This window comes from Grampus griseus, assembly GCF_964374135.1.
Source record: "Grampus griseus genome assembly, chromosome: 17".
Lineage (NCBI taxonomy): Eukaryota > Metazoa > Chordata > Mammalia > Artiodactyla > Delphinidae > Grampus > Grampus griseus.
The window spans coordinates 9,024,419-9,050,064 of NC_139011.1; the positions used below are offsets into that span (position 1 = coordinate 9,024,419).

Consider the following 25,646-nt stretch of genomic DNA (forward strand, 5'->3'; position numbering starts at 1 on the left):
TCATCTATATAATGGTTATAGTAAGAATACCTACCTCCTAGGGCTATTGCAAGGATTAAGTGTGAACAGAGCCTTAACCTGGCAAATACTACATAAGGTTTGCTTTTATTATTATTACTGTCATTATCCTGATTGACACCCACATTTCTGGGTTTTCTGTGCCGAGGATCTTTTCCACATGCTGTAAGGCCAGCTTAGGAGTCAGATCAGCATAGGTTTGAATCTTAGCTTGGCAATGGTTTTCCCCTCCCTTCCTTCCTTCCTTCCTTCCTTCCATAACCCAAACATTAAGAGCCCTGCTTTGCCTCAGGCCCTAGAGATTCCCAGGGAATTGGGACTCACAGTGTAATGGGGAAGGCACTCACAGTCTGATGGGGGAGGTGGATATGTCAACCAAAAAAGAACAATGTAGTGTGGAGGGTGCTGGTATGGGGATATTACAGACACAGGAGTACAGAGAAGGCGAGCAGAGGAAGGGAAATCTAAGTTCTACCTGGAACAACACATCAGGAGAGGATCCCTGAGGTGCTTTCCTTTGACTTGACTGTTAAGGGCTGAGTGGCTTTACATGGGGCTGAGGGAGGGATTAGGGCTCTAATTTTGTTCCTTCCCTCCTTCGTTCTTCCATCCTTCAAACTAACAAGCATTGAGTCCCTAGGCCTGTAATCTTTCCATGGGCCATCTATTTCTGTATGAGAAATCCCTAGAAACGCCAACTCATTAGGTCAGTAAAGAAGAGCATGCAGAGAAAAATGTGCAAAATGCCTAAATAAATGAGTCTTCATTTCTCTATAGAGGAATTTATATCGTAGCTAGAAACAAAGGATGTGAGTTCTCCTAGCTCTACCGTGAAGTACCAGGATGCTGACGACCACTCCATTTTCATTGTCATCTAATTCCCAATTAAGATCTCTCGTTTTAATGAAAAACAAACATAGGCGAGATAGCGACTTTCATTCATAGTTTTTTCTCAGAGAGAAAAGCAGGGCACCAAAGCCTCAAAGGTTTCGCACGTGGATGGTGACAGATTTTTATTCTCTCTGTGCTTTCTCTGCCTTTTTCAGGGTAGACCATGGTGCTGAGGGAGCCTCTAAAAGGGGACTGCTGGTCTTGTGTAGGCTCTACCTTTCCCATGTGTAAAGAGGGAAGGAAGAAAGAATGAAAAAGAGAAGGGACAAAATCAGGGCTTTAACTCCTGTAGGTGGGATTGGCTGCTCTGTGCCGGTTACCCAGTTTGTGCTCATTGAGCTGAACAAACAGAACAAGACAGATTGACCATTTCTTCAAAAGACTCTTCTGTTGGCTGCAGTGACACTGTACTCTTGGCTGCAGTGACACTGTACTCTTGGCTGCAGTGACACTGTACTCTTGGTTTATCCATCATCCAACTATCCATCATCCATCATCCATCCGTCATCCGTCCATCTGTCCATCATCCATCCATCTGTCCATCCACCCATCCATCATTCGTAATACATCATCCATCATCCACCCATCCATCATCCATCATCCATCCATCATCGTCCATCTGTTCATCCGTCCATCCACCTATCCAATGAATATTTATTAAGACCCTCCTGTGTACCAGAAGCCCTTTTAGGGAATATAGCTATGAATAAGAAAGATAAGGTCCCCAACTATTTATTTGACAGGACGCCTCTCAGTCTTCCTAAAAGTAACTTGTCCCAAGCTCAAATTTTGTTTTTTTGTTTTTTTAAAAAAACATATTTATAGCTTATCCAGGACACACATGTCCAACAAAGATGGCATAAGGAGGCAGAGAATATAGTCAGGTTGGTCCCAAGCAAAGTTGTTTACTAAGCACTGTTTGCCTCTGATATTTTTTAACCTTACCTATTGGGTTGTCTCCCTTCCAACTTCTCTCTGATATCACAGCTTCACTGACACCTCCCCCCCACGATCTCATCTTATTCTGTATCCTGGATGGGAAGGGCAAGAATTGTATTTAAAAGTACTCCTAAGGTTCTCTTTGTATTTTGTTCATATGAACACTTTTATGAGTTTTCAATGTGCAAACGTGGGCCCAAGAGCTGAGTGTGAGAGTAGAGACAAAAGAGAGTTTAATTGAATTGGAAGTGAGAAGAATCTAGACTGGAACAGAGGAGGACTCAACCCTGGAGGAAGTACATAAGGAGGAGAAATGGGAAGGGAGAGGAGGATATACCGCAGGAAGGTATAACCACTGAGAAATTTTCCCAATGGAGAGAGTCTAAATGATTTTTTAATTTTAATTTTTTTAATTTTAAGTTTCTTAAAACAAATTTACATGGTTCATTAGTCAAAATAATATAGAGGCAAACAGTAAAACATCTTAGTACAACTTCCATCCCTGTCTACCCCACTCCACCCTCCTACCCCCCATAAATAATCTTTTTCAGTTTTTAGGTATCTTTCCAGTGTTTCTTTAGCACATACAAACCAAAATTTATTTATATTTTTATATTCCAAATTCCAAAAGTATTTTAAGAGTGACGTCTAATATTCAACCTAAGTTGTTTGAGTTGTGAGGCAAATCCTCACCATCTACTAAGATCCGCTTCACACCACAGTCTTGTATCAAGTGTGTATGTGTGTGAAGACAAGGGACCGCCAAACTCAACTTCTGATTTCTTCTCCAAACCTGTTTTGCTCCTTTTGCTCAACTGAAAACAAAATGGCATCACTGTAAAAAAGAAATCGTGTCCCCACCCACCCATTTGTGTAGCCAGAAACCCAGGAGTGGTGCCTTACCTGCCTCTTGCCCTCATGGCCACACAGAATCCGTCAAGGAAGACTGTTGTGGTTTTTCTCCAGAATAAATGTCCAAGTGCTGGTCTCCTCCTTCCCACTGCAGTCGCCCAAGTCCAAGCCACCAGCTTAGGAAACTTCAGTGGCATCTTCTTTGGTCTTTCATTGTTTCCTTGCTTTCCTCCAATCCATTCTCCATGGAGCAGCCACGGTGTTCCCTTTGTTGTTGCTTTTTTTTTTTTTTTTGCGGTACGCGGGTCTCTCACTGTTGTGGCCTCTCCCATTGCGGAGCACAGGCTCCGGACGCGCAGGCTCAGTGGCCATGGCTCACGGGCCCAGCCGCTCCGCGGCATGTGGGATCTTCCCAGGCCGGGGTACGAACCCGTGTCCCCTGCATCGGCAGGCAGACTCCCAACCACTGCGCCACCAGGGAAGCCCGGTGTTCCCTTTTTTAAAAAAATTTTTTTATTGTGGTAACATACACATAAAATTTACTGTCTTAACCATTTTTAAATGTACATTTCAGTACCGTTAAATATATTCATATTGTTGTGCAACCAATCTCCTGAACTTCTTTGTCTTCTAAAACTGAAACTCTGCGCCCATTATACACCAGCTCCCCGTTTCCTCCTCCCTCCAGCCCCTGAAAACCACCATTCAGCTTCCTGCTTCTGCAGGTTTGACTGCTTTAGACACCTCATATGAGTGTAATCATACAGCATTTGTCTTTTGACGACTGGCTTATTTCACTGAGCATAATATCCTCAAGGTTCATCCATGTTGTAGCACGTGTCAGAATTTCCTTCCTTTTTAAGGCTCCATCGTATGTTTATACTGCGTTTTGTTTATTCATTCATTCTTCCATCCACGGACATTTGGGTGGTTTCCGCCTTTTGGCTGTTGTGAACAGTGCTGCTATGAACATGTGAATTCTTTTTAAAAGCAAAGTTGATATCCTCTTTCCTTCTTAGAACTCTTTGGGTGTCTCCAGGTAGACCTAGAATAAAATAGAAATTCCTATTTTCCTCTTCCTATTTTTGAATTCTATTTCTAAAAATCCCTGACCCACCTGGCCTCTGATCCCATCTTGCCCTTTGTCCCCCATTCACGTATTTTTGGTCACGTGCGCTCCCTTCAGTGGCATAAACCAGCCCTCACACCCTTTGCACCCACGTGCGAGTCTTCTGCCTGGAGAGGTCTCACTCCTTTTCTTTGAAGTCTTGCTTCTTCTTACTCTTCCAGTCTCAGCTTCCATGTCTGGAGCCACCATTATCTTGAACCTGAACCACTGAAACTGGTTCTCTGATTGTTCTTCCCATCCACCCGAGGCCTTCCCTGACCACCCTACCTAAGGGGACCGCGTGATATTCTCTGTTACTGCGCTCTCTTTGTTTCCTGGTGTTGACTGAAAAAAAATGCACAACCTAGAAGTTAAGAATTACTTTTTATTCGGCAGACTTTCTGAGGACTTAAGCCCTGGATGCAGCCTCTCAGGTCGCTCTGAGGGACCGTTCCAAAGAGCATCCAGGATATATAGGAGTTTCTGCCACAAAGACCGGGTGGTCAGAACATCGAAAGTTTACTGTTCATTAAAGAAACCCTGGCATCTCAGGTTAAGGAATCTAGCGCTTTTCTATGTATGGGAAGATGCAAAAGTCTGGGCTCACTGAAATCATCGCACTATAGGCACCTCAGCTCTCCAGGGCCAGTATCTGGTACCTTCTCATCCTGAAGCCCCTCAGAGTGCACCCTGGGGGGCATCGTGTTTCTATCCTGAGCTCCCTCAGGGTTCACCTTTGGGGCGGCTGTAATGTGATGGCCTGATGGCTGCAACATCCTTTGTTTACTGATCTGACAGGCAACATTTTCTTCATTGACACTGGTCAGATTTCCAACAATACATATATCTGTTTGCCTAGTGTGTGATTTCTTGACCTTATTGTAAGCTCACTGGAGGCTGTAAACCACGTCTGTTTTAGTCACAACTATTACCTTAGCAAGTTACTAAGAGCCTAGCATTTTCAAGATGTAGAACACATTTTTGTGGAATAAATACATAACATTAGCTCTATTTTACAGGTGAAAAAAAAAACGGAATCAGAAAGAGTTAACGCCTTACCCAAGTTAAAAAATACTACCTGCAGGGCAGCGATCTGAACCCAGTTCTCTTCTCCCAAAGGCAACACTCTTTCCACTCCACAGCACATCCTCCCTCAGCTGAAGTTGGGTTCATTTTCTTAATCAGAAGGTCAAATATTATTATTCCTTCCTTCTTTCACCCAACATCGTAACAGTGTTTTCAGTGCTTACTATGTGCCAGGCACTGTGTTAGATGCTGGCTCGTTAGACAAAGTACAGTTTCTGAACAGATAGCTTACGCTTTTGGTTTCTTATGCTCAGCTCCGTTGACTTTTTGGGTGGGATAAGTTTTTGCTGTGGGGCCACCCTGTGTGCATTGTAGGAAGTTTAGCAGCATCCCTGGCCTTGACCCACTAGAAGCCAGTAGCACTCTCCAAGTGATGTCAATCAAGTGCGATTCCAGACATGCCATTGGGGGCAAAATGAGAGAGAGAGTCCCTCGAAAGTCAGAGATTTCATTATGGTGGCCAAGCGCCATGGTTGAGAAAAGTCTTTAAGAAAGCACAGTGAGGGCTTCCCGGGTGGCGCAGTGGTTGAGAGTCCGCCTGCCATGCAGGGGCACGACGGGTTCGTGCCCCGGTCCGGGAAGATCCCACATGCCGCGGAGCGGCTGGGCCCGTGAGCCATGGCCGCTGAGCCTGCGCGTCCGGAGCCTGTGCTCCGCAACGGGAGAGGCCACAACAGTGAGAGACCCGCATACCTCAAAAAAAAAAAAAAAGGAAGCACAGTGAATGGATATCTAACTGGACCAAGAGTGGAAGTGTGCCTCGGGACTGATATTTGGACGAAGTTTCAGACAAAAAGTCGGTCTTTTGGATAAAAGAAGGGATAAAGGTTTTCCTAGATACAGGTCACCATTTGTGCCAAGGCTGGGAAGTGTGAAATCAGGGAACTGCGTGGAGCTTAACACAACTTAGAGTTCCCTGGGGCAGGAGCCCAGGGCAGGGGCTGAACAACTTTGCCAGGAAAGAATAGCCTTGACTTTACTTTTGCCATCCTTAGTCTCTATTTCCAGTTTTCCCAATTCGTGTTTGGAAGTCATTTGTCTGCACTTAACAAATCAGGGAACCCGGCTTTCCAAGGGGATCTGATGCCAACTTCAAGGAGAGCTTTTCTTGCGAGACCCAGCATAGCCTCCAGACACACAGCCTGAATCATGCACTAGAAATCCATACGGAGAAGGGCAGAGATGGGTTTTGAGTTTCAAGGATGAACTTTGCCTTGCGTTTGATTACCCTTTGGGGTCTTGGATTTCAGGCAACACAATTAAGACGTAAGCTGATCACCCACTTTGCTGGAGAAAGAATTCCGCTAAGCCTCTTAGGCTCAATGGCCGTAATTCAGAGCCGAGGTTCCTGACTCGTGCCCGACACATCTGGATTCCTAATGCTGTCAGAATCCCTCTCTCATAAAACGATCTCTGTGACCAGTGGGGTATTAAGTGAACATAGCCAAAGCAATTCAGACTGTTAGAAGTTGCAGTGAAACATTTAAATGCCAAACAAGCGAATCCTAAATCCCAACGGAGATAGAACCAAGAGAGTTCTCTCATTATCTGATAGTCAGCAGTTATCCTGAGATTTCAAATCAGGACAAAGTGGCCGCCATTACTTTTTTTACTTTTGTCTTGCTTAGTTTAAAATTAAGCTTCTCATACACTTATCTCCTGCCCAGGTCAAGTTCTGTGACAGTGGTGAGTGTTTGAGACTAGCATTGAGAAGAAGTACTGTAAAATAATACATAAATCCTGAGAACTCATCTCAGTTCATTAAAAAAAAAAAAAAAAAAAACACTTTTTTGTGGCTCAGGAAATTTTATCCATCCTTTTCACACTCGTTAGCTTTCTACTGCTTCTGTAGGAAGAGGATTATTTACCGATAATGGTGACAGCCAGCATTTATTGAAAGCTTCTCACATCCGCATCCCAGACAGTCAGCTAAGCACTTTACACGTATTCCCTCGCTTAACCCTTCCACAGCCACATGTAACATGGGCTGGCCCTCATCATTGTGCCCGTGAAGGAGCTGAGGACCAGACGGCATGAGTTCTGTGTCCTAGGTTACATGTTTTTTAGGACGTGTCCCCTCAGGCCAGTTTTGCCCCAGAGTCCTGACCATCAGGCTGTGCTGAGCAAGGCTGTGGGGTGGGTTCAGAGAGAACCAGGCAGGACTTTCTTTGCCAGGACTACACAGTCGAGTGCGGCGGGCGGGTGTGGGAGTGTACAGCCTCTACCCTGTGTACCAGACACAGAGACGGAGAAAAACACAGCCTGTCTTTGGAACAGATGGGGAGAACTCAGTTTCCAAGAGGGGACCCTTGGGCAGTTTTAAAGGGAAGATGAGAATGAGGTCAACTGAGAAGGCAAGGAAGGGCATGGCTGAGTGCACCAAGGCATGCAGGAGGGGACGTGGGGATGGGCAAGGGGCTTGGTACTGATGGAATGATGGATCTGCTTGGCGGTATAGCAAGACAGGTAGGCAGGGGCCAGGAAGCAGAGGGCCTGAGAAGTGACTGACCTCAAGTCCCCTTCTCCCTTAGCTCATGGCTAGGAAAGCCTTCTCTGTTCAGTTGACATCCTGCCTTGTTTAGTATTTTGAGCCCCTGGACCCTGATTTATTCTCATTAGTCATTTACCTAGTACCGGTCAGGAAACCACTCTGAGAACTTTGACCAGCTCAGGAAAGATGGCGTCATCTGAGTACTGGCATTTCTCTGAATCTACTCTGGGCATGTACATGTATTCATGTAACAATGCCGGGCGAGAGACAACAGTCCAGAAGGAGTCAGGTGTAACAATTACTCATCCACTTGTTCGTTCATTCATTAATGAAATACTTCTTAGTGGCTTCTCTATGCCAGGCTGAAGACAAGAAGCATTACAGACATTATCATATGTAATGCTCCCCAAATCTCTCCTAAGCAAAGTGTTGTTAGGCCCACTTAACCGATGAGGACCCGGTGCTCAGAGAGCGTAAGGCACCTGCTCGGCACGAGGTGCTCCCACCTCTGCAGCTCCACCGCCAGGACCTCCTCACCACCCCAAGTCACAGAGATGGCAGCAGCTTCTGGCTCTCATAACCAGACGCAGACTGTAGAAATACTCAGTTATCTCAGGCTGACGCAAAGCTGACTTGACCACCCATAGTCATATTCATTTGTTCACTCATTTCTCCCACAAGTACATGCACACCTGCTGGGTACCAAGCCCCGTGTGGGTGATGGAGAGAACGCAGCTGAGCTGAGTGTACTGATGTGTGAAACAAGCACTATGGGTCTCTCTGGTCTGTACCACACAAAAGGACTTCCCTCCTGTGCCCACTCAGGTGAGGGGCAGAGGCTAAGAGACAGAGGGAGAAACTACTATTTATAGAGCACCGACTGTATCCCAGGCTCCATGCCAAATCCTTGACAGGCATGATCCCACTGCAACCGAGTGAAGTGGGACGTGTTTATCCCTATTTTAAAGGTGAGGTAACTGAGTCTGGTTAAGGTCACAGGTTTGCCCGAGGACACCTAGATGGTTTCTGCACCAGGGCAACTTTCTGTTGGACTCATTAACTGTTTTTTGTGCCAAGAAGACTTTTGGCAGTACAATGAAGTCCCGGGACCCTTTCTCAGAATAACAACTTTGAATCCATAAATAAAAGGCAGACAGTTACAAAAGAAACTGATAATGTTGAAATGTAATTACCAAAATATTTAAACTTTTGAGATGCAGTCGTATACGTGCTTCTTTGTGTTGAATCTAATGGCATGATGTAGTGGCAGGTTGAATACTACCATAATTTCAAAGCAGTGACGAGCATGGCAATACCTGGAGATAACAGGATATAAAATGACCTGTGATTTCTGTTGTGGAAAGTCACAGGACATGGCTGGGGCATTAAGGATATTACTGGGGTTTATTCATACATTCATAATTGAAAGACATGCTAATTTTCAGTTTGAGATTAGTGAATTAAAATCTAATTAGTAAATTAAAAATGCAGTGTTTTTCCCATTCAAGCTCATGGACCTCCCCCAAAGTTCTGTCCATGGCGGGGTGTCTGTGGACACCAGGTTAGGGTACTTGCTTTATGTCATTCAGTTCTGTTCAAGGAACACTTGATAAAGCTTCGCCTCTGTGAGTCACTATCTGGGCACCACGGAGCGGTACAAGGGAAGTTATTGATGCAGAGGAGATGGGAGCGGAGGAGGAATGAAGCTTTGCTGCCTGCTGCTACAGGCTGGCATTTTATATCCTGGATCTCGTTTACGCTGCACTTAAGCATATGAAGAAACTGAAACTCAGAGAAACGCGCCTGAGGTGTAATAGCTAGTCGGTTGCAGAGCTAGGATCTGAACCAAGCCCTGTCCCATTCCAAGCCGCTCAATCAGATTGAGCCCTGGAGGCGCGAGTCCCACTCCCGCGTGGAAGAGGATGTGTGCGTCTTTATGGAGAGGGACGGGAAATTACGAAAGCCTGCACTCAAGGAGGAAAATTGTTCACTTTTGCTTATTTTGTAGCCAAAAGCTGGGTCTCTTGGATCGGGTTCGCCTTTCTAATCCTCGTGGTAGCAATACTAAAGGAAAGCTATTTACCCCTCTGAATGTAGATGCCATAGAAGAAAGTCCTTCTAAAGAACCAAAGCCTGTTGGCTCAAACAATAAAGAGCGTTTCCGCACCGCCTTCCGCATGAAAGCATACGCTTTCTGGCAGAGCTCTGAAGGTAACGCCCTCCCTCTTCCTCACCCTGTCTCCTCCCTGTCACCTCCTCCCACCCTCTTCCTTCCTCCCCTCCCTCCCTCCCTTCCTTCCCTGTGGAAGAACCCTGCAGTCTACAAAGTAGCCCTTTCCTGCTGCCCTGCATCAGCGTCTCACTTGTCTTATCCTCAGCCCCTGGGCTGTGATAGGTCCCTGCACTCACTCCAAGAGCAGAGGGCCCACGTTAGCTGTTCTCCTGGGCCAGGGTCACCACATGTGTCTGCACATCCCCTCCAGGGAGCCTTGGGACATACCGCCATGGATCCTAAGGGGGGCCCTGATGAGTGCATTGCCATGGAGGTCACCTCGAAGGATGGAAAGGGGCCCGGTGCAGAGTGATCTGGACACCTGGGGAACTCAGCACCCCCAGGGGTGGGAGGAGGTGTTGGAGAAGTGCCCCATGGGGGCTGTAGGAGCAACACATCTGTGTGCCCCTTTCACTTACGAAAAGGGAGGATGAGTAGGGCTCAGAAAGTGACCACCCCCCAAGTCAAGGTCACAAGGATAATGACTGACAGAGCAAGAATCCAAACCCGGGTCTGTCTGATAAACACCCACGTGTGTCCCTTGGCTGCCTCCAAAGGGCCACTCCGGAACCCTGGAATTCACATCACCTCCACCCTAGCCTTCTCCCCCAGCAACAGTCCTGACCTACAGGCACCTCTGACTCAGACATCTGGATAACGGAAGGGAGATGAGGAGAGGGTCTGAATGACGGAATGACGTCACAACTGGAGGACGCATCGGGGTTTCTGAAATGGGAATGGAGATGCAGGAGGCTGAGTTTGGATGGCTCTGACCGAACCAGGTCCCCGAGCCTTTCCGAGTACTGTGACCTGCCCTTGACATGTGTCTCCTTCCCTCCCAGATGCCGGGACGGCCGACCCCATAGCGGAGGACAGGGGCTACGGGAATGACTTCCTCATCGAAGACATGATCCCCACCCTGAAGGCCGCCATCCGAGCCGTCAGGTAACGCCCCCTCCTCCCTGCCTGTGGGCCTCCCGAGGCCCCAGCTCAGCTCCACAGGGTGCGGTTTTGTAAAGTGCTCTTGGGCTTTGGGAAGGTGGGCAGAAGATCCCTCAGGTAACCCCTGAGTCAAGTCCAGAGACTATGTCAGTTCTAAGGGAGCGGCTGCATTAGCAGGTCATCCTGGGAGACCCTTGCTCTCCGTTTTATAAAAATGCTTCCACAGGCCCCTGACAGTGTTTCCGACTGTCACCCTCTTGTCTGGCTTCGGCCACCATTTATTTTAAAGGATGTTGGGGAGGCAGGCAGGGGTGTATTGACATGGAGTTTTCTTTTATAAGGCTTCTCACTCAAAATAGCTTTTCTTCTGCCTGTCTTCATCCATCTAGTTCTTTTTTAATTAGCATTTTCAACAAGATAATCACGGATAGGATTTTTTTGTCTGCTTCAGACAAGACTGTAATTCACCCTGGCTATTTCTGTTTTGTTTTGAATTCCACAAGAAAATAAAAATATGCTACTACTTCAAGGAAACTTTGACCAGGATATGGGCTTATAAGCACTCCGCCATAGTGGCAGTGAATTCTGGAAACTAAGTCAGAGTCTCTGAGAACTAGTCGTGATATTTTCAGAAGATTCCCAGTCCAGTAGATCAGGGAGCACAATAGTTTATAATATGTGACCCTCAGCAAAGCCGCTGACCTGGTTCCTCATGATCCCATCCTGTACAATGTCCCAGAAATGAGGCTGGATAAAAACACAACTACCTGGATTCATAACTGGTTGAATGGTCTTATTCAAAGAAAACCAATGAATGAATCTGTGTCAAGCTTGAGGGAGGTCTCTGCCGGGATGCTTCATGGTCTGGCTTCTGCCCCATCCTTTTTAGCATTGTCATTGATGCCTTAGTTCAGGGGTTGGCAAACTTTTTCTGTAAAGAGCCAGGTAGTAAATATGTCAGGATTTATGATCCGTAGGTCTCCGCTGTATTCAACTTTGATTCTGTAGTGCAAAAGCAACTGTAAACAGTCTATAAATGAATGACTGGGACTGTGTTCCAACATAACTTTACTTTCAAAAACAGGCAGTGGGCCAGATTTGGCCTGCAAGCCATAGTTCCTGATACCTACCTTAGATGAAGCTATGTAAAGGGCAGGCTTAGAAAATGACATAAAATTGGAAAGGATGGCGAGTTGGATATACAGTCAATAGGCAAAAATAGTGTTTAGGGGCTGACGCCATGGGCTATGACAAACAAAATGAGCCTTGAATGCACCATAAAAAAGACCTGTACATGGGACTTCCCTGGTGGTCCAGTGGTAAAGAATCCTCCTTACAGTGCAGGGGACTCAGGTTCGATCCCTGGTCAGGGAACTAACATCCCACATGCTACTGAGCTCGAGCGAGAAGAGGAGAGAGAGAAAACCCGAACACCACAACTAGAGAGAAACCCGAATGCCACAACTAGAAGAGAAGAGAAAACCCGAACGCCACAACTAGAGAGAAACCTGTTGCCTCAGCAAAGATCCTGCGTGCCACAACTAAGACCCGATGCAGCCAAAAAGTAAAAGACCTGTACAAGTATGAGATGGGAGGACCTGAGAAGCTGTGTTTCCTACCTGGCCTATGATTAAAGGTTTTAACTGACACTATGTTCAGCAAGAGTTGAACCTCGTGATGGGAATTTCAAGGAGCATTAATCACCTAGGATGACTTTATTGGTTCCCAGGAAGATGGAGGTGAGGGTTCAGCATCTCCAAGTTCTGGGTGCCCCCACTTAATTGAGAACCTGAGAAAACTCGGGGAACAGAAGCTAGCTTTTCTCTTCCGGGAGCTTATAAGCCAAAAGACTAAGGAGGCTACTGAGGAAGAGATATGTCAGCTGTCCTCAAATGGAAAGCAGTGTGACACAGGATTAGGACCGTGAGCCTTGTCCGCGTACAAACCTGGGTTTGAAGGAAACTCTGACATTATGAGCTAGATGGCCCTGGGAAGATGCTGGAGCTCTCTCGGCCACAGTTGCATCATCTGTGAATTGATCTATTAGCAAATTGTTAAAAATGCGCTTAGCTCAGTGTCTGGCATGTAATGAATGTGAAATAAATGTTAGCTCTTATTGTTACTATGAATTTATTATTCAAACGAGTAAAAGGAGGTAGTCATGAAGGAGAGACGCCAGCCAGCCTCATTCAGTGTGTTTCCAAGAGGTAGAACCAGGACCAAGAGTTGAAACTTCTCATCAAGTTGTTTCTTTTTGGATGTTTTATCCTCCTCCGCCCCAGAGTTTGCTCATCTTGTATCATAATTTCCTTTACTGTCCACTCTTGATGTACAAATGTCTCTACTTTGCCTTGCAGAATTCTACAATTCCGTCTCTATAAAAAAAAATTCAAGGAGACTTTGAGGCCTTATGACGTGAAGGATGTGATTGAGCAGTATTCCGCCGGACATCTTGACATGCTTTCCAGGATAAAGTACCTTCAGACGAGGTAAGACAGCACACCTGGAAGGATGGTGCTCTCCTGACTGCTAAGGAATTAGACAGAGCCAGGTAGACCTTAGTGCTGAGGGTGAAAGGCATTCAGTAATCCACAGTGCAGGGGAGAAATTTTAAGAACAAACATATTCATCAAACATGGATGTCAAGGCCAACCAACACCAGATCAGACAGGCTGGGAAGAATTTCTATGACATTGACACAGCCAAGATCAACACCCTGATTAGGCCTCAGGGAGAAAAAAGGCATCTGTGCTACTGGCCCCTGACTATGCTGCTTTGGATGTTGCCAACAAAATTGGGATTACCTAAAATGAGTCCAGTTGACTAATTCTAAATATAAATTTTCACCCAATTAAAAGTTCATCAAGTGTTATTTATACTAGTGAAAATATGGAAACAGCATTGATTCCCAATTGCCAGTAACTGCCTCCATTTTTGTTAGGCACCTGGTGCTCTACATTTATGTCTCTAATCCCTTATAACCCCCTAAGTATTGCATTATAGCTGCCATCTTACCAGTGATGAAACTGAAGCTCATAGGACGATGGATTTGCCCAAAACTACCCAGCTAGTAGGTGGCAGAGCTGGAAGTCAAACCAGATCCAACTGGTTACAAAACTCCCATTCTCTGTAACATACCACACTGCCTCAAATCTATAAATAGTGATTAAGAAAAGAATGGTACCTGCTCTCATTAAAAAGTTATGCAGCCATCAAATGACATGTTAAAAATGTATATAGTGAGATAAAAATTTATGTGATTAGTGAATATATATATGCATAATATGATTACTTATAGTACTTAGATACTTCTATGGACATATGTATGATTATATTTATGTATAGTCTACCTAGATCTTGTGATGATATTAACTATGTTATTTATATACCGTGATTACAAAAATGTACACACGTAACATTTATTTGGAAATATACACAACACATACACACTCTCCCTTACAGGAGCCTAAAGAAAAGAAATAAGACTTCCCCCAAGGGGTTACCATAGCTCTACTGATGCGATGAGTCCATGTGTGATTTTATTTCTTCTTTTTAAATTTATCAAATCTTCAATGAATTGTAAAAATATCCTTTTAAAAAGAAAATCATTTAAAACAACTAAAGGACACTTGGATGTCACGTCATAGAACTGACATCAGGAAGCCAAAGCCCTGAGGCTCATTCTCAGACCTGTGTGAGATTTCAGATTGACATGAGTCAGGTCCTCTCTGGACCTCAGTTTTCTCATCTGAATATTTCACCATTGGGTTGTCCTGCAGAGTTAATAGGACCATCATGTTGAATGAGTTGACCATTAACGATGCTGCTGGGTTGGAAGAATGCTTATTTGTGACCTTCCTTTATCCATAAATGGAATACCAACTGTGACAGCCCAGCACAGTGGCGGGCACACAATCGGTGCTCAATGCTGCCGAGCAAAAGGATACGTGAACGAGTTCTGAGCCTAACGTGCTGTTATTTATGCAATGTGTCTCTCTGAGAGATGGAAGGAGGGAACATGATGTCTAGGACATACCGGCCTCCAGAAATATCAGCCCCTCTTAATGTGCATTGAGTGGACCTTTGCACAGTCATCATGTTTGGTATTTATCAGGCACAGGAGTTTCTGAGTCTTAGCGGGAGGTTGACTGCCTAAGTGGGCTAATCACATGCCCCCAGCCATGCTGATACTGCAGGAGGCCAGAGAGAAAGGAAGGGTGATTTAGTACATGGTGGGGTCACTGGAGGAGCGGTTGGGTTTGCAGAGAGACAGAGTGAGGCATGGCTTCTGGGTGCGTGGTCTTAGCGGTCCTAGGCCTGTGACAAGCCTTCAAGGCTGCTCCCACACCCGGCCCCTGCCCTAGCCGTGCAACTTGATGAGGGGAGGGGGTGGGGGGGCGTTTGTCTCCTGTTGTGCTCAGGGTGGCGCAGATAGGGAGCTAGTGGCTTGAGCAGAAATGGAAGCAAGGTGTGGGAGCCAGTGTTGGATCATCCCTCTAATGGTCGGAGAAGCCTGCAAAGCAGCAGAGAAAAGAGAGCACAGCTGAAAACAGAGGCTAGGGTTTAGGAGGAAAAACTCCCTAACTAGGTGTTTTGGGTGGAATAAAAGAGCTGGAAGACCAGATAGGCTGTAGCACACATGACATTTCCTGTAAGAAATAACAAGACACAACTGTCACCCTGTCTCAGTGGTTTGGCTGCCTCTCTCCCCTGGGATAGAGAGATGCTCCCGGTACCCCTGGACCGAAAAAAGATAATGATACATTGAGATTATAAATTCTTACTCTCTTTCTGTGTCTCTGTCTCTGTCTCTGTCTCTGTCTCTGTCTCTCTCTCTCTCGTCACCTCTTCCTTTCCCTTTCCCCCTTCCTCTCTCTTGTTTCTCTTCTCCTTTATATTCCAAACCCACAGCTGACTACAGAAGGAAGAGAATGAATTGCTTTCTTCTCTTTTCATGTAAAGCTGTTTTTAATTTAATCCCCTCTCTTTGTGTGCTCTCTTTCAGAATAGATATGATTTTCACCCCTGGACCTCCGTCTACTCCAAAACATAAGAAGTCTCAGAAAGCATTCACCTACCCATCCCAGCAATCTCCCAGGTGGGGCCTATGGTCATGGGCTGACAGGCTGTGTGTGTGGTGCCAAAGCCCACAGAGCATTCCCCAAACCTCAGCTGGGCTTCTTCACGGTGGGGTGAGGTTGCCATTCCCCTAAACCAGATGAAGAGAAAGAGTTTGAAGCCTATTCCGGCCTGTGGCCATCTGAGAGGTTTCTGTACAAAAGACTTGCAGCCCCTCCACCCAGACCCTGTAGGTGACACTGCTTTTTATGGCTATTGAAAATGAAACTAATGGTTTCCTAGTTATAAAATAAGAGGAGACTTATGAGCTTTACTGGAACCGAAAGAATATGTCACGTTGGCAGAGCCCAAGGCACTCCTGGTCAGCTATCTCGGCTTTTCCTGCATCATCACCCACAGAGCCCAAGAAGGAAATCAGATGTCAGGTCCCTGACAACACTGTAACAGGCAGAGCTGTGTCCTTCAACAGAGCAGCTCCGCTGTCCCTCAAAAGATGTTTGAGAATTGTCCTTTGTTAGGTCCTCATGAACAAGGAGCCATCCTTTAGAACAGCGGTCCCCAACCTTTTTGGCACCAGGGACCGGTTTCATGGAAGACAACTTTTCCACGGACTGGGGGTTGGGGGGGGATGGTTTCGGGATGATTCAAACACATTACATTTATTGTGCACTTTATTTCTATTATTATTACATTGTAATATATAATGAAATAATTATACAACTCACTGTAAGACTGACCGGAGACGGAGCTCAGGCGGTAATGCGAGCGACGGGGAGCGGCTGTAACCCACCGCTCACCTCCTGCTGTGCGGCCCGGTTCCTAACAGTAGCGGTCCGTGGCCCGGGCGTTGGGGATGCCTGCTTTAGAAAGTCCACTGTGAAAGAAGTGTACACTTCTTTATTCCCCAGTGTCTTCAAGGCAGGTAACATGAGTGACGGGAGGTAGGCATAAGAAATGTTATGCACCTTATCATAATAAGGCTCCTTATTAAAGAAGGGAGAACGTAAGGAGGATAATATACAGCATCTAATCTTTGGCCTCAGTCCTGGGGATAGAATAGCAAGGGGTGAACGTGCCCCATCCCAAGGAGGTAATTGTTACTTTGTTCTGCTGTTGCTAATTTTACCAATGAAGATCCTCTGTTTCCAGAGAGTCTGATTTCTCAAGAAAAGCTGCATATCCAGATTTCATGTACAATTCCCCATTTCTGAGATGGCTTAAATGTTTAGAACCCTGTGCAAGCCAAGGAGAACACCGGTGGGCTTGGATTCAGCACACAGGCCACCAGTATTTGACATGTGCTTTAATTCAAGATTGCTCAGCCCAAGACAGGCCAGGGTCTTAGCAGGAGTCAGTAGCCTAGAGAGAAAAACCAACTGCCTAGAAAGTGCCAGACATGAATGGTTTCAAGCAATAGCTAAGTGCCCTGAAAGGTCTCTTCTACGTAGAGCAATATTGAAACTAACTGGAATTTAGGCAGATATGAACTGTGCCTGGCCAAGGAGCAAATGCAGCACACGTCTCCATCCTGTTCCCTACGAATAGCATCTTTTGCATCATTTTCCAGATTTCACATCTGTTTCCCAGTCTTAACTAAATGAAACAGATGAAATATTGGAATATTGGTCCCCACTGTGTAGAATTTCAGAGATGAGACAACCCCTCCCCCACTCCATCCTCAACCAGTCGTCCGAGACGGAAAGGCCAAGGAACATAATTTAAAGGAATCAAACACTCTGGGCACAGTTACTAACCTTGACACAGAGCTTCCTAAGAGCAGCTTAATATTCAGCTTCAGGACTTCCCTGGCAGTCCGCTGGTTAAACTTCACACTTCCCTGCAGTAAACACGGTAAGCATGAGATGTCCCTGTTGAAGACAGGAAAATGCTGGCCTTTCCTGATGCCCATTTGCCTCCAGAGTTGCGTGGTCTCTTCCAGACCACGTCAGCCTGAACACGAGAAGGATAGTTCCAGGGGCCACAGCCCACCTAGCTGAAATGACCTTGCAAGGCACAAGTAGCTATCACGATCTTACAGCAACATGGGCTCTTCCCTAGGAATGAACCGTACGTGGCCAGACCGTCCACATCCGAAGCTGAAGACCAGAGCATGATGGGGAAGTTTGTGAAAGTCGAGAGGCAGGTAGGTCCTTCCTTTCTCTCACCAAAAAACAAGTATGTGAAATTTACTTTCAAATGTCATTTTTTTCATAGGGAGATAACATACTTGAGAATCTACCATTCATAAAAGGATCTGGAAATGAAATCGCCGATTCAGCACTTTACTGGTTGGGTGGTCACGTGCAAGTGAATAAATTGTTCTGAGTCTTAGTTTCCTCGTATGTAGAACGGGGATTTTAATTCCTCATGAGGTTGCCATGAGGACTAAATCAACTGACACCTGTAAATTATCTACAGTAGTAGCTGGCACACAGTAAACACTCAACAAATGGTGGCTACTGTTACCATGAACTTCATGGTGTTTAAGGAATGTTGGTGACCTTCTCCACATTTATTCGTAATTCTCCTCCTTCCCTGAAAGTTTGGGTCATTGTGTGGCCGGTGTGAAGGGGCCTGGAGGAGGGCAGGCTGTGGGTGGGGTTCATTCAGGGCAGAAAGAAACCTATTCAGTGACAGCACCCTAGGTAGCCCACCTCTCCTCTCTGCAGTAAAGCAGCTTATATTTCAGGATCGTTTGCCCAACTTTACACTAGATAAATAGCACTGTCAGTTTCCCTTAGGATTCCTATCAATCCTTTTATTTTATTCAGAACCTAAAATTGGATCTGTGCAGAAGAAGCAAGAGAAAATTTGAATGATTATTCTTTTTTGGTATATCAAGAATATCCTTTTCCATTTTAAATTTTTAATTTCTCATCTCAGCTCTTCCACTTACCTGCTCTGTGATGTTTGATGAGTTACTTCATCTCTCTGTGCCTCTATTTCCTCACCTGGAAAATAGAGAGAATAATAGTATCCACCTCATAGGGCTGTTACGAAAATTAAATAAGTTAATATCTTTAAAGTGCATACTAACTGCTAGAGAAGTATTAGTTATTGTTAAGGCTTGGGTACCAACTCAGCCATGACCTAGTTCTACGCTTTGTGTCTTCATCTGTAAGAGAGGATGGTAGACCTGCCTGCAGTGCTTCCTGGTGAGTTATGAACTGTCAGGGAAAGAACATGCCATGCACACATGAATGCACACTTGTGTCTGTGCACTCAAACATTTTGATACATTCTCAATTTTGTGGGTAGGAACAGATAGATGCAGCTTATCTCAGTGTATCTTCCCCTGGCCTCCAAGACCCCTAGGCAGGGTCTCCAGTTCTGAGCTCAATTCTTGCTAACCACTGCCCTTGTATCTTTGGGGCTTACATCACCAGGTAGGGGAAATGTACACAAACAGTCTAGATGCTTCTGTAAGGGGATGTTTGCAAATCAAGATCTCCCGCTCCTAGACCCAAACGCAGCAGCAAGGCCACCTCCTCCTCGGGTAAAACTTGTCCTCCACCCATCTCTCTGCTTCCGGCTTTCTGGGAAGTCCTTGCCCTGTGTGTGTGTGTTTTTTTTTTTAGATTAGCACGAATCCATGCGCAAGGCTCAAAATCAAGAGGCACAAAATAATTAGCTGTTATGATGATTACGACTTGCAAGAACCCTCTTCCTTTCTGAGAAGTAAACGCTATAGTTTTTCCTCCCGACCAGTAAAACTACCCGCAGGTCCGGAGAAAGCAGCGATTCACGGCTCCTTGTGTTTTCCAGGTTCGCGACGTGGGGAAGAAGGCAGCGATTCACGGCTCCTTGTGTTTTCCAGGTTCGTGACATGGGGAAGAAGCTGGACTTCCTGGTGGACATGCATATGCAGCACATGGAGCGGCTGCAGGTGCACATCACCGACTTCTGCCCGACCAAGGGGACCTCTTCGCCAGCTGAGGCAGAGAAGAGAGAGGACCACCGGGAAGCGGATTTGAAAACCATCATGTGTAACGACTCTGAGACCGGCGCCCCCAGCGCTCCCTACAGCATCCACCAGGTGCCCATTGACAGGGCCGGCCCCTACGGGGTTTTTGCCCACGACCCCGTGAACCTGTCCCGAGGGGCACCCAGTTCTGGAAAGGTTCACGCCACCCTTTCCTCCTCGGCGACCACCTATGCGGAAAGGCCCACCGTCCTGCCTATCTTGACTCTTCTCGACTCCCGAGGGAGCTACCACTCCCAGGCTGAACTGCACAGCCCCTGCTCGGACCGGGTCTCCCCCCAGCAGAGACGCAGCATCACCCGGGACAGTGACACCCCCCTGTCCCTGATGTCTGTCAACCACGAGGAGCTGGAACGCTCTCCAAGTGGCTTCAGCATCTCCCAAGACAGAGACGATTTTGTGTTTGGCCCGAGCGGGGGGTCAAGCTGGATGAGGGAGAAACGGTACCTCGCCGAGGGTGAGACAGACACGGACACAGACCCCTTCACGCCCAGTGGCTCCATGCCTTTGTCATCCACGGGGGATGGTATTTCCGATTCGATATGGACCCCTTCCAACAAGCCCACTTAAAAGGGGTCGTGGGCTGGCTCCTCCTTGTAATGTAGACGGACCTTGTATAGCTCGCTTGCTCTCACACCCGCCACGTACCTGTGAGATCCCCAGTGGCTGCGTCAAACGCGTGCATGTGCGTGGCAGCCCCGCCCGGGCTGGGGCTTCTCGTGGCCTTTCTCCCCCCCAGGTGGCCACAGTGAAGCCGCCTCCTCTCGAGCATGGTTTGCATGACGTCACACTATGTAAATGGCGCCGCTGGCCTCTTTAGGGTACACGTTTAGCCGCTCTTCGTACTTTGAATCATGACTGGACCAGTACAGGGAGAAACGACTGGGGAGCCGTGCGATGTGTCTGTGTGGTCGTCTGGTTTGGGTTTTGGTTGGGTGAGCAGAGAAAGTCGTTTACGTTGCTTCTAGCGTCACTGCCCCTTTGTGTAAAACAGTCCAACAATTAGCCGTTTTCTAAAGCAAGCAAATAATTCTCTCAACAAAAATACATTGCGTACCAGTGACGTCGCCTCCTGAGCTAAAAACGTGAGGGGAGGAACGAGATAGTCATCACATCTTCAAAACCAAGAATTTAAAACATTATTAAGGAAAACCTGGGAAAACCTTCCAAAAGCTCTCAAAGGGACCTCACTAAGTAAGTCTGTCATTGTCAACTATCACGCCCCGGTTTCCTCATCTATGAAGGGTGGTGGCAGGTGTAACGTGTTGGATGAGTTGTGACTAGGCAGGGAGAAAACACACACACATGCACATTAAGATAGTTCCCAAATTACGTAGCCAAAGATAACAGAATTTATCAGCAGTGGGGTGCCCCTCGGGGCAGGGGCTCAGTGCCTTCAAAATGAGGTTCCAATTCACATTCTTCCCCGAGATACCTGTATAAAATATCCATCTCAAATAGGAACTAGAGTCAAGAGGGCGCACAGAGTTATCCAGTCCACATCCTTCCTTGTAAAAATGAGAAAGCTTAGGCCCAGGTAAAGACATATGTCCAGGGCCACTCCATTGTTCCCCAGAGACCTGAGACTCAAAGCCCGGTCAGCTGACTCACTCCAGGCCCTGGTCCCTCCTGCCATGCCACTCTGCAGTTTACACAACAGGACGGAGATGCCTGTACTCTGTTGTGTGGAAAGCACTCGTGACACTGTTTACCCAGCGGGAGGAGGATGTCTGCTTTTATTGCAAAACATGTTTGTCGGATGCTTTGCATTTTGGATCCAGAAAAAAGTAGTAATACAAGTGAGCTACAACATTCATTAATATGCAACTAGACAAAATTTCCACAACCATCCATTTTTCCTCCTCTAGATTTTTTTGCGGTACGCGGGCCTCTCACTGCTGTGGCCTCTCCCGTTACGGAGCACAGGCTCCGGACGCGCAGGCTCAGCGGCCATGGCTCACGGTCCCAGCCGCTCCGCGGCATGTGGGATCTTCCCGGACCGGGGCACGAACCTGCGTCCCCTGCATCGGCAGGCGGACTCTCAACCACTGCGCCACCAGGGAAGCCCCCTCCTCTAGATTTTTTAAACCACACATAGCCATAAGACTAGCTGAGCTCACTGTCCTGCTACATAAGCATTAATATGAAGCAGAAGCCATCCTGCTAGGAGATGTTGCTATTCTCTGAAACACACTGATGGAAAAGGTTTCCGTTAGGCTCGAGGTAATTAGCTAAATGACTACACTGCAGTGTTACTGTCTCACTCTTTTCATACGTCTAAGCACACATTGTGGATGGTTACCTTGATGACAGGATGTTTGAAGTGGCCTACGCGAGTGTCTGCGTCCCACCGACGCTCTCCCTCGTAGTCTCGTCAAGAGCCATAATGGCTGCGGCAGACGTGATGGTGGATGGTTTCATCGTTACCTAGTGCAGGGATCTTGCACTATATCGGCGAGAGGAGCTCCTTCCTCAGAGATTGGTTTCTTTCAACCTATGTGTCAACAGGTACCATGTGTAAGGCTCAGAGTACAGTAATAATGAAGGGTCAGCCCCTGACTTTAGGGACTTACAACCAAAGCCTGAAGTCCTTGGCTTTGTGAGGGGTAAAAAAGGAGTTTTACTTGGAGAGTCCCACGAATGGATGGGTGTTGGCTTTGAAGCCCGAGGTAGGAAATACACAAGAGTGCGCACATACATCAGACGTGAAACCCCCTCCCCCATGGTTTGCCGTTTGACTTTCTGGCTATCTGAAGGGCAAAGGGCATGTGAGCCTCCTGACCCCCTTCAGTATGGCTGCAGTTGATGACCTAAGAAACCTTATGCCCCTTCCTTAGAGTTCGGTTCTTGATTCTGACCTTCCTGGAATCTTTTGTCAAAAATGATTGAGCCATCTAACATACCAATTATTTTTCTAACTTATTAATATTCTTGCAGAACCTACTGGCCTCAGTATCTTACAAATAGAGGCATTTTCCAAGAACTCAATGGAGTTCCCAGCTGGAAGACTGAGACTTTCTCATCCTCAGGTTAAAAATAGTTACCATGGCTCCAAAGTTAGAGGATTACCTTAGGTTCTTTTAGTAACTGATGGGCAGGGATTGGGTTTGTGTCGATTCCATACCTCCAATGCAGTATGTTGTCTTTATCAGTGTAGACCAAGGCAAATTACATCGTCATGAATGAATAAATGATAAGAATCTTAAGAGCTGTTCTTTCCCATCTAAGAAAACAAAAAAGAAAGAAAAATCATCTAGAATATTCTTTGATATTCCTTTAAAAAAAAAACACATTCCAGAAATGCAAACCAAACCTACTCAAGTTGCCTGCCCACAGACGACATCATCAACATGGCTGGCATTGATGAAGTAGAAATTCAGAGTCTGGGATTAAACATAAGTTATTAGGAGAAACAGTGTGTGCTTCCACAAACCTCTTTTTGTCAAACAAAAAAAACAGCATGATGAAATAATCCAACAGAATTGGTAAATAACACAGCCCAAGATTATTCTACTTCAGATAAACCAGTGGTTCTGAAGCTTGCCCAGGAAATTGCAGTAGTTTCAGCAGAACTCCATGAAATAATGGCAAATGAAGGATGACTTTCTCAAGGGAAACTATGATATATGTATTCAGTCTCTGTGTCACAACATGATATATGCAAAATTGAAGAGGTCGTCTTTTAGCAGGATCAACATTAATGAGATAAATACACTTTCCAAATGTTAGGTGACGGGGGATCCTATTGGGCTGAGAAGAAAATACTTGAGATCAATTTTGAGTTTTGACTATCAGAGACTAGCACACAAGCAAATACTTAAAGTTTTTTTGTTTTTTTAATTGTGAGAGGGAAAAAAAATCAAATTGAGAAAGTTTATTCACTAACTGTGTTTGTTCTGGAAACTGAGAGATTAGACTTATTAGACATGGCATTGATATTATAAAGCTCTAGTTGTCATGAAAACATAGCCAGAAAACCCCAAGGTATATACTGTACATCAAATGAGCTCATTAATCAACAGTATGCATTTAATGCCTATTTTGTGCAAGACAGTTCCTAGACACTGTAAGTTGAAAGAATAATTACTTACAGAAAATGTTAACGTAACAGGAGCTACTCAAAACTGGCCAAGATCATTGTCATAATTCCATACCACCCTAATGAGCGTGATAAAAACGTTCCTTTGGTTATTCATTTACAAGACTTATTAAGCGCCACTGTCTTATAGGCACGGCACAATGCACCAGAAATTCAGAGATAAGAAAAATACAGACTGCTGTCAAAAAGCTAGGAATCTGGTGGCCTTGAATTATTAAAGGTCCCTTTAAATTATGTCTCCCAGAAGTGGAAAGAACCTGATTTCATCCCTGCAGACAACTATACAGACAGGAATGCTTCCTAGGCTGGAATCAGTGAGAGACTGAACATGGAAGAAAGTGAAAGCAAAACTTCTGCATCAAAATCGTAATGACCCCATCAGCTCCGGGAAGGCCGATTGGATTGTAGGGGGACTTTGAGTTTGCGTTCAATGCTTTAGACATTATAGCTCCAGACAAGCTGTGGAAGAAGGAGTTTCTGGAGTATCTGAGAAGGTTCTTGGAGAAATCAGCTTTTTCTTCCTCTCCAAATCCCTACCATGATTGAGACCAGGCAAGGAGCTGAGCTACTTCCATTTCATTGTGTTGACCAAGAGAAGCTTATAGTAAAGACCAATATACAGCATCTATTTGAAGAGAAAAGTGTCACTCTGCTTCTGGAAACCTGCACATCAGGTTCTCCTGGGGCAAGAGGATAAATGTGTCCAGTGTCCTAAGAAGCCAACAGCACTTTGGAAAGTGCACCCCAGGCTTCCTCCAGAAGATGCCCCATAGGTACTCTTCATGTTCCTTGAATACATATCCAGGGCACCTAGAACCCCAAGGATTACCTTTGCTTTCTGAACCCTGGGCATCCTGAGGAGTCTGCCCATGTCCTCACTTGTCTTTGAAGGCTTGCTTGTTTCAGGATGAACTTTTAAACAGACTGTAAGTCCTTTCTTTGTATTCAAATCAACCCAAAGTTCTTGTGTTACTGATATTACACTATTTAAAACTGAGCCAACAGTCCCCTAAATCAGGTAGCAGGTATCACGATGCCCAGGTCAGAACATGTTAGGAACCAGCCTATCTGCAAAGCTTTAGTGCTTTAGGAAACCAGTAATCAAAAATACCAAAGAGCTCGGAAGGATATAGAGATGCCCTGGATGAAAATTTGACTTATATTCAAACGTCTTTGGCTTTTCTGATGTGTTTTGATTTTCAAAGACACAATCTATATAGATAAAGCCCCTACTACAATGACTGCCATATCCGGGGTACTGTTATTCGTGTTCTTTTTTTACATCATGTATGGACGCCATTGCCTGAGTCTTGGTATTACTCATGAACTCTAAATTTACACTAGAAAATCTTTTTCAGAAAAAGAGTGGTGAAGATACAATCCCAATTTTTACACGACAAAATCAGGCACTTTCACAATTGCTATTTAAATAAGGGCATCTCTAGAAATAGAAATGCTTACTTTTTCCATCAAAATAAGGAAGAGCAGGAATGTCGGAATGAGGAGAGCAAGACTGTTGGGTCCCAGTGGTTGGGCTGTGGCAGTTCCATGGGACACACTGTACCAGATACTGCCCCGTTGTCTCGAAGGATGATGTGTAGGAGGTAAAGCCAAATAGAAGGAATAATTAAATATAAAGAAATGAGTGGTTTCAACGAGGAAATTCAACCGTGCCATGATGTCTGTCAGACAAATGCTAGCAATGAGTGGAGAACTTCCAAGAAAGAGTTTAAGTTTGCTGAAACCCTCCTCAGGGGGATTGGTTCCCAGCTTTGAACAGCCTCAACTCTGGCATCCCTGCAGGAAACTGGGCTTTATTATCATAGACACAGGGAGGTATAATTTCATAGATTCTTAGATGCTCAGAGCAAGAAGAGACCTTAATTA

At 45.7% G+C, this 25,646-nt stretch overlaps 1 protein-coding gene and 1 long non-coding RNA gene across 2 annotated transcripts in view; one reads left to right on the forward strand and one right to left on the reverse strand.

The window, feature by feature from the left end:
* Positions 1–20,321, forward strand: part of KCNQ3 (potassium voltage-gated channel subfamily Q member 3) — a gene marked incomplete at its 5' end in the record, with an annotated part of 287,046 nt that extends 266,725 nt beyond the window's left edge. Inside the window, 6 exons of the mRNA XM_082675056.1 lie at positions 9,394–9,596; positions 10,500–10,602; positions 12,957–13,088; positions 15,605–15,697; positions 17,737–17,821; positions 19,496–20,321. Of these exons, the coding sequence (XP_082531182.1) occupies positions 9,394–9,596; positions 10,500–10,602; positions 12,957–13,088; positions 15,605–15,697; positions 17,737–17,821; positions 19,496–20,230 (1,351 nt within the window). The 3' untranslated portion in view covers positions 20,231–20,321. The remainder of the gene's footprint in view (positions 1–9,393; positions 9,597–10,499; positions 10,603–12,956; positions 13,089–15,604; positions 15,698–17,736; positions 17,822–19,495) is intronic.
* Positions 16,521–20,419, reverse strand: LOC309835515. The gene is made up of 5 exons (XR_014298012.1): positions 20,309–20,419; positions 19,396–19,610; positions 18,575–18,629; positions 17,433–17,515; positions 16,521–16,538 (listed from the first exon to the last, which is right to left on the reverse strand). It is a non-coding gene; the product is annotated as an uncharacterized lncRNA (long non-coding RNA).
* Between the last annotated feature and the right edge of the window lie 5,227 nt (positions 20,420–25,646).